We start from the raw sequence: 10,150 nt of genomic DNA on the forward strand, positions 1-10,150 counted from the left end.
AAATATCAGCCCCCACTTTGCATGTAGGGGGGGTACCCTAATAAAACATTTTTTTTCATTTTTTATTTTTGCACTTTTTTGGCGTGATTGATATACATATTGGTACCAAATTTCAGCTTTCTAGTGCTTACGGTTACTGAGATTATCCGCGGACGGACGGACGGACGGACGGACGGACGGACGGACGGACAGACAGACATGGCGAAACTATAAGGGTTTCTAGTTGACTACGGAACCCTAAAAACATGTGCCCCCCCCCCCCTCTAACTTTTGTACCATAAGTTTAAAAAATATAAGAAAAAATCACAAAGACTTTCTAGTTTTTGAAAAAAATACGGCAACCTACGGAACCCTACACCTACCGACACGCTCCTGGCCGGTTTTTATTTTTTATCTGCCATATTTTGTATACGATTGATTTAGAAGTAGATAAAATAAAATGACCTCAGGGTAATCAGATCGAACCTTTGTTGCACAAAAATATCTTATCTTATCTATCTTCATCATGATAATATTATGTTTATTTATTTATTGACTCCTGCCTCCAGGCACACAGTGTTTAATGTGGAGTCTGCAGGACGACAATACACGAAAATTTGAATATATCGAGTGATACATAACCTACAAAATGTAAGTGATCTATTATTTGCGTAATGTGACCGCTTTTACAAAGACCCATGGTCCTTGGTCCTACTTATTGTGTTTAAAAAATATTGAACGTCACTAGTAATTCGAAAACCAAGAAGAAGATGCCTTTCTTCGAAGAACCTTCCTTAAAAGCTAAACTTTGGAAATTTCTTGGAACTGACTTACATTACATTTTAGGAGATTTCGCATCCTTATTTTATTAAGCTAGAGGACACGTCGAGGAGGACATCATCATCATCATCATCATCATCATCATCATCATCATCATCATCAGCATCATCATCATCAATACTGCACGTAACGTCAACAGTCCGCAATGGAACTAAAATCGCATGCGAATTCGCGCACCGTGTAAATGGGACATTAGTGTCAATTGACAAGTGTCGAGTGTCACTGTCAACAAATATTGAATAACTACGAGCTATGGAATGTAGAAGTATAAGGAAGGAAATCTGTCAAAGTATAACAGTCGGAAAATGACGTGTCAAACCCTTATGTAATACCTGCAATTGCAGCGCCACCTAAATATCTATGGTTTTATACATATGTCCACTTCTGATACTTATAAAGCTTTCGCACCTTACCTCTAATCTCCATACTACGAGCGGTGATAAGTGTCACAGTCAAACTCAAGTGGCATCCATACCGGAAGATTTTTTTGGGTATAGTGCATCTCCGAACAACTATATAACGTCACTTCCCCTTTACATTTTTAACTAAAAATATTGAAAAAAAATATTTTAAAATATATTTCTGTGATCTACAGGCGTATATCTCGAAACGGTTTTCGATTTAGGGACATTGAAAATTTTGAAACGTTGTCAATTCTGGTGGGACAACCAGAAAGTAGGAAAAAAGGACTTCTAATTCTCGTTTTGTAACTAAAATCCACGCATTGTAAGAAAGTGTTATAAGGTCAATATGGGTAAGAGTCATAAGGGGAAGTGTGACTGGCCTGTGTCTCTTTTGTTTCCTTTATCCATACTAATATTATAAATGGGAAAGCGTGTGTCTGTTTGTTTGTCCGTCTTTCACGGCAAAACGGCCCATATAACCATAATCGGTCGCCGTTCCTACGCAAATCCTCCTATTTTGTGTACACACAGGTCTTCGGGTCTCAATGATTAGTCGCAGTACGGTCGACGTTTAGGCGCGGCGACCCAAATGGGGACGATTGGTAACAGGCACAAATGGTCACAGAAGTGACAGAAGTGTGCACTACGCGTGCACACATTGTTACCGTTTGGCGACTACTTTCCCAAAATCATTCGTTCATTTCATTCTTTTCAAATGGCGACTGTCAGAGACGTCAAAGTAAAAAAGAAATAAAATCATTTGACATTAAAATGTAATGGCGTAAGAATTTGTTAAAGATAAATATTGTTTGCATTTGTAATATAATGTGGGCTAATTACCATGGCCAATTAAATTGCTCGAGTGATTTCATAAAATAAGTCTAAATTTATCAACGCGCCATCAATTTACCTCAGTTTAACCAGTAATAATATTATTGACTACTCGGTGTTTGCGTGTTATGTATATTGATTGGTGAAGTTTTAGTGCTCCGGTGCATATACTATACTGAAATAATAAAAATAATGCCTAGAAAACCAATAAAGTTGTTAAAATATGGATTAAGACGGTAATATTCCATGTAAAAAACAGTCGCCAAACGGTCACCAAACGGTCGACAAACGGTCGCAAAATGGTCGCAGCGTACACGCGTGACCGAAAGCAGTGAATATTTATTATATTTTCAAAATGGCTTCTTGTACCTATTATTTTTTTCCAGGTATCCTCAAACTTTATAAACAATTAAATATGCCGTCGTACTCAGTTGCCCTCACTAAAGAAGATTTAAAAAAAATTGTAACGTGCGTACCGAGCTGCTGGGTTGTAAAGGATCAGGAATCATATTATTATGGTCTTCTATAGAGCAACTAGTCTTTTGCGGCATTTCACAATTGACACTTGTTGAAGTAGTCGTCATTAATATTACTATCAACATTAATTTCAGCGATCTGTACTTCTTTTGTCAAGATTTTTGTATAGATAAGTGTCTACAAATTTGTAATGTTAAAGAGACGTAAATAAAACGTAGTAGAGTAAATAATGTGTTTTTTTTTGTAACCCAAACAAAATACTTGTAGATACGAGTGCGGAAAAGAGGAAAATCGATACGAGTAGCGATATATTAATACACGAACGAAGGGAGTGTTTTAAATCGACACGAGTTGTGAATGTCCTTTTCGCACGTGTATCGTACGACGATTTTCAGTACCTAAATCTAAGCTAAGAGTTTCGACCAGACAAGAAATGAATCATTGCTTGATTTGCTCGCACTACTGCGTTAAAAAAAGCAGCATCTGTACTGAAAAAAACTATCATTGCGCAACAGAAATTCTATTAATATCACAGTAAATACTCTATTTCATTTGATTCCTACTTTTATTGTGTAAAGCAACACTACACTTCATTTTTATCAATAAGAATTAAAAATTATATATTTAATACATTAAGTAACTATAAAGTGCTTATCTATTTGTATTATCATTCTGCACTTTTCTTAACTTTCCCACATTTCTATAAAATGTCGAAGAGTGCTTAAATGGTCGTCACGTTTATTATTATTTAATTCGCTCATATTTAAATGATTCAAAGCAACCAGTCCACAACTTCACAAGACAGTTTGAGAAACCTTCGTATTTCAGATTGTCATTTGCGGATACAGTGGTTTAGGAGCAGTTCGGTAATCAGACCTACACATGTGTGTACAAATTCTGTCAATGTCACTGTCAGAAACCGTTCTGACAGTGACAATGACAGCCACAAATTCGTCCACATGTTGTTACCGTTATGTGTGCAAACGTCGACTAATAAAGTGTCGTTAAAAGTCATTCTGACAGTGACATTGACAGCCACAAATTCGTACACATTTTGTTACCGTAACGAGTGCACACGACGACTACATTTTGTTATTGTATCAATACGGTCGCATTGTTTGCACGACGTTACCACGCGTTATGTCACATTTGACAGTTAGTTACTGATTTGAAGATTTTGCGACTGAAATGGTTGTATGGGGGAGCGACGAATTGATGTGATTTTTTAAGTGGAAAAAGTTGAAGGGATGGAGAGTGACATAGGCTACTTTTTGTCTCTTTCTAACGCGAGCGAAGCCGCTGGCAAAAACTAGTGTACATTAAAGCTTATACATACATACCTACATACTTAATGCTTTTTAATGCTTACAGGATGTCATTGATAGTCTCAAACAAGAGCCTTTTGGAATTCGATTCCACGACCATAGAAAATGTCAGAAAGGAGTTTGACTTACATAAACCAGGAATGATGGAGCAGGCGATAGATATGTTGTATGAGTGGATTCAGAAACAGGAGCACTTCCTGAAAAAGGACTTTAGTAAGTTGATTTTTTTTTATTGATGTTTGTACGAGTAACTTTGTTTATAAATTAACACAAAATTTACAATGAAAAGTACAAAACTCAATAATCCGTACTAATATTATAAATGGGAAAGTGTGTGTGTCTGTTTGTCCGTCTTTCACGGCAAAACGGAGCGACGAATTGACGCGATGTTTTAAGTGGAGATAGTTGAAGGGATGGAGATAGTGACATAGGCTACTTTTTGTCTCTTTCTAACGCGAGCGAAGCCGCGGGAAAAAGCTAGTCCTTAAAAGTCTAAAATTAACACAAGTAGGTAATACTTAAATATAAAAAACCTCCCTCAGAGCCCCTGCCTCCGGCATAGAGCCCAGAATGCTGGCGGCGTTTCCCCTTTGCTTTTTATTGATTTTTATTAGCTGATTTCGTCTAGACTATCTACATCTACGATATCAGTGAATCTTGATAAAGAAGATAAGGTAATCAATCAGTGTATTTGACTGATAACGACATTGTATAGGTCACTTATGGCGACATTGAATATTTTTAGAGAAAATTGATCTAATTCTTTGTATGAATAATATGATCGGATTGTCACGAAATACACGTTAAAATTTGATTTCATGAGTTTTTTTCCACTAAGGTAGTACTAGGTACGGATTATCTTTTTTCCTACTTTTATTTTGTCTTACTATTCAACTATAGACCGTCAACCAAATCTTGTCTCTAGAAAAAGGCGGCAAATTTGAAAAATCGCGGGCTAGCAACACTAGTTTTGAAAATCGGTGGATATTCGCGTGTCATTTGTATCTTATCTGTGGAAACCTCCACCCTACGAAAAAGAGAAATAAATAGCATATATCCGTCCCTTTTTAATACATTATCTAATTCGTAAGGAAGTAAAGGATGAGTAAACGCGTTTCATATGCTTTTTTTATTAGGGAGGCATTCCAATGCTGCAGGACCAATGAGCACTTGAAAAAAAAATATCTGTGGCTGTTCGACGTACATTGCTGGTTTTTGTTCGTATTATAGGGATACCATACTTTAGTTCGATGTACATTGCTACTGCCAAACTTTGGTTGACAGGCTTTACATGCCGAGTTTTATTTACTTACTAGCTTTTGCCCGCGGCTTCGTTCGCGTTAAATTCGAATATTGTGGAATGCTCCATTCAAATTTCCACCCCCCCCCCCCCTTTTAGGGAGGTGGGGGGTTAGGAAGAGACAAAAAGTACCCTATGTCACTCTCCGTCCCCTTCTACCTTCACTTAAAAAATCACGTCAATTCGTCGCTCCGTTTTGTCGTGAAAGACGTACAAACAAACAGACACACACTTTCGCATTTATAATATTAAGTGTGAATGTATTACAATATGGGTTGATCCAGAAGGAAAGTCAATGACATTACGTAACTCATTTTATTTACGGTACCCTAAGGTTGTATACTATACGAATGATTTTATTTTACCAACCTATGAATCCAATTATTTAGGATATTTCCAATTAATTCATGTACCATATGTAATATATGTAACCTGTCACTGCAATGTCACAGTTTCGTTTTCTTTCAACCCCTTATTTGCCAAGAGTGGCACTGAAACCTGAGTAGTTTCATATGCTCTGCCTACCCCTTCATGGGACACAGGCGTTATTGTATGTATGTATGTAATTCATGTAAATCTGCTACTATTTTCAGGCAGGGAGTATTTGGAGCGCATTATCATATCCACGAAGGGGTCGGTTGAACGCGCAAAGGCAAGAGTGGACAAAATGTGCACTTTGCGCACCCACGTGCCAGAGTTCTTCTCAAAAACCAATTCTAAAATAGAATTTCCAGACCTTCCGAAGTCATAGTAAGTTCATGATTAGAAAAATCAATTGTGAAATATTATCCTTACCCTATCCTATTATCCTTTATTATCCTTTTTGCTGTGTACTTAACACAGCAAGAGAGTGTACAAGTTTCTAATGGGTTGGCAACGCGAGTGTGACACTTCTTGAGTTGTAGGCGTCCATAGGTTACGCGTAACACATATAAAAAAAAACAACTATTTCAGCTATAGATGCATGAAATACAAAGATTATAATTTTAACTGTTGCTTAGACGTCACTGCAACCTTAGTTGCAACCTGTCACTGTAATGTCACAATTTGGATTTCTTTCAACCCTTTAATAAGGAGGCACAATCAAAGGCTATGACAGATGGCGCCACTTTAGTCCATTGCACAGATAAAGGATTTCATACGTGAGAGCGAGAAGATGGTATTTTTTTCTCTATCTCACATATGTATATGACAGTGACATTAAAAAAAAATGCATATGCTCTGACTACCCCTTATGGGAATACTGGCTTGAGTTTATGTGATATTGATACTTACACCTTTCTTTCAGCTTAAATGTTTACTTGCCGAAACTTACTGAGGATAACTACAGAGTGTACGTTATGCAATTTCAAAATGACATCACTACAGCTTTACTATTAGATTCCTTCAGGCTTAACATGATTGTAAGTATTTTATGAACTAAAAACACTTCCTTTTAGAAAATTACGGTGTTCGAAATGTCTAAACGAATTACGTTACAAAAATAAAAACGTGATAATTTTAGATACATCGTGGCCGGCACAGAATGTAAAGAATAATAAAACTTACATGTTTAATAACATATGAGCCAGGCAGTAGCTATTAGTATTTTATACAATCGTGATATACAAAGCTTTTCAGTCGAGTACCATGTTTAGGCCACGAAGCTTGCTGAGTGGCCTAAATAGTACGGTACGAGAGTGAAAAGCTTAATATATCACTATTTTATACAATACTTTTTCTACGAGTCATCATCTTCATCATCAATGGACGGAAATATCATCATTCATGCAAGTTAAAATTAATTTTAATAGAGTCGTTCACCGTTGTATCAACATCGAATTACCTAGCAACCAATTGTTTGTAATAACCGTCTCTGATTGGCCGATAACGCGACAGATAAAAAAAAATGTGTTTCAGATGCAGGAAGATTTGCCAGGTATCGCAAATTAGTATAGAAATAGTATGAAGTTCTATTTTTGAAATTATTACAGTTAACTAAAGTCAACTATAATGAGCTTATTATAATTGAGTCGGAACTGTCATACAGTATCCAACACTGAAAAGTTAGCACTTATAGTTTAGTCTGTTGTGCCCTAATTGACAAATTACAGTCGACAAGTAAAAAAGGTTTTTTACAAGCTTTTATTCAACTTGCCTTGTTAGTATGTCAGTTTGGGTTAACACGTAGAAGCTAAATTTAACCCACTTCCCGATTTCCGATTGAGCTAAAATTTTGCACACATATGTAAATCACGTGACAATGCAATGATCTGATGACGAAGCAGAAAGGTGGTCATGTGTCTCTGTTATGAAATGTCGTATCTCCATCGAGTAAGGGGTTTTAGAAACGTCTCTGAAAACAGTAGATGACTGTTGAAAGAAAGGTACAGTCGGTGATAAAAGCTTGTGCTTGATAATTTTGTAAAAAAAATTATTTTGAATTGATTTTTGATTTTTTTGTAAAAAAACTTATTTGCAGAATGTTGGTCTTGACGCTTGTCAAGCAACGCAATAATTTTATGACATATTTATTTCAGATTGGGGAATATTTAAGAAGAAATGATTATGCCACAGGCCTTATCTTAGTCATGGATGTACGAGAAAACAATATTATGGACTTCGTCGCTCAAATCAACCTTGTCGATTTGAGTAACGCAGTCATGGCATATACGGTAAGAAATAAGAAAAAGGATATAACTCAAATTGACTCGGTGAAAAAGGGAGTTCTCGGTGAAAGAGGGACTTCTTCACCGAGTCAATTTTGAATTTGAGTTATAACCTTTTTCACTAGGCCCACAGTTATTATACTTTGTTCTTGTATTTTTGGCTTTAAAGTCCTATCAAAAACAACAAAAAAAACACTTGTTTTGTGTAGTCAGTAGACTTTCTGAGGTATCCGAATAAAAATCAGGTAGCACCTGAGAGCAAGTAATTGTTACTGAGATTTCTAGTGTCTTAATCTCCTTTTGCTAAAGGAGCCTTAATTGCTATTAAAGGGTGGCTTCAGTCACTTCATGTTTTACCGTGCGCTAAATTCAAATACCTAGGTTAAACATTGCAATTAAAATTTTGATGTTAAACATTCACTAACTAACTATTATGGCTCTGCGATCCAAAGAGAATCCTGACCTTCAAAACGAGAGTACGCCACTTATCCCGATCCTGCACAGCTTCCTGCCATTATCGATACAGATCCACCATCACACTGACTTCCTAGCGGTATCTGGGCCAGTTGGTCTTCCCAGATACGCCCTCTTAGCAGCCCGATCCTATCCCATTCTTAGTAGGTAGCCGAACCAGCGAATGTTAAACATTACAAGCTCATATCTATCTTACAGGAAGGATTTGGTTTCCGGATAAAGAACATCTTCGTCATGTCCCCATCTAAGGTTATCAATTTATTCACCGCCATCTTGAGACGAGTTTTCTCTGACAAAATCGGAGAACGCATTGAAGTGGTCCGAACTATTGAAAAATTGCACGATCAGGTCCCAAAAGAACTGCTACCGAAAGAATTTGGAGGCCAACAGAAGGGATATAGGGAATTATACGGTAAGAAGTAATTTGAAATTTACTTACTTAATTCACTCGCTCAGGGACCCAAAGTGGATCTTGGCTTCCGACATTAAACTCCGCCATTCATTACTATTCTGTGCAATCTGACGCGAATCACTTGAAGGTCACAAATGTCTTTCTTGATTGCAAGATACAAAACTACAAAAGAGTGACAAACTCTTTCAAGCACAAAGAAAACTAAGTAGTGAAATTACTATTAACAAAAATAATGAAGACAGGCCAAATGAAGAAGCAAAAGTCGATAATGAAATTTAAATAATTATGAACATAAATTAAATTACTTTAGGAATCGATAATCATTGGACAGTTAGAAAATATTTCATCATCATCCTCCTTGCGTTATCCCGGCATTTGCCACGGCTCATGAGCCTGGGGTCCGCTTTAACAACTAATCCCAAGATTTGGCGTAGGCACTAGTTTTCACGAAAGCGACTGCCATCTGACCTTCCAACCCAGAGGTTTTCTTTAAACGTATGTATTTTGTTTTAGATGAATGGACCGAAGAACTGGCAACCGAGGAGTTTATGGAATACGTAAAAGATATGCATCAAGCTGGTGTCAATGAAAAACTTCGACCGGAGGATGGATTTGGCAACGAGTATCTTGGGATACCTGGATCGTTCAGAACTTTGAATGTTGATTAAATGAATATAATTATGCTTGTAAATTATAATCTACGTGTATTGACTACCTATTAATGTGTATGTATGTATTAATAAATATTAAATCAATAAAGGTGAATGTGACAAAAAACAGTGATACTATAGATAATGCAACACATTATTTATTAAGTATTAAAGGTTTATAATAATGTAAATAAGTAAATACCCAAACCGATTGTCAAAATAATTCAATTTTATGAAGTCAATGATTTCAAATTATTAAAAGTTTATTAGGTAAATAATGATAACGACACACAACGTCGAATGACTACATTATAATTTTTTTCTACTTCCGTAGTGTTATTCGCCATTGACAGTGTCGTGCATAGATCTTTAAAACCCTACATAAAAGATGCCAGCCCTCGCCCGGCGCCCCGCGCACCCACGCATACGATATAGCTCTTAAAACATTGTTAGGAAGCCTTTAAGGGATATAGCGGGCCGCGGGGCGCCAGCCGGGGCGGGCGGCGGCGCGGGAGAGTGCGATCAACAGGGTGAGGCAGGAACAGAGGGGAGGCCGACGACGCGTCAAAATACAAGAAACAGTGCGAATTCCACGAAAGTTATTCTAGAAAACTATTAGAAACTAAGTGCACGGTCGTAGAAAAAGTATTGTATGCAACGGTGTTTAACTGAGTCAAAAAATACTCGTGGCGTCTCACGTCTCACGCCACTCGTCTTTTTTGACCTCATTTAAACGCCAGTTGCATAAAATACTATATTGGAAATTGAACAAATAAGATTGCAAAAAAAATGACGAGAACATTAAATTTG

General features: G+C 36.9%; 1 protein-coding gene across 1 annotated transcript; it reads left to right on the forward strand.

The window, feature by feature from the left end:
• Positions 1-545: 545 nt before the first annotated feature.
• LOC125236677 lies at positions 546-9,416 on the forward strand. Its single transcript, XM_048143580.1, has 7 exons — positions 546-630; positions 3,903-4,069; positions 5,750-5,906; positions 6,445-6,559; positions 7,676-7,810; positions 8,477-8,690; positions 9,204-9,416. Coding segments are annotated over exons 1-7 (945 nt in total). The 5' UTR covers positions 546-628; the 3' UTR covers positions 9,359-9,416.
• The last annotated feature ends 734 nt before the right edge of the window (positions 9,417-10,150 follow it).

This window comes from Leguminivora glycinivorella, chromosome 19, assembly GCF_023078275.1.
Source record: "Leguminivora glycinivorella isolate SPB_JAAS2020 chromosome 19, LegGlyc_1.1, whole genome shotgun sequence".
NCBI classification, from domain to species: domain Eukaryota; kingdom Metazoa; phylum Arthropoda; class Insecta; order Lepidoptera; family Tortricidae; genus Leguminivora; species Leguminivora glycinivorella.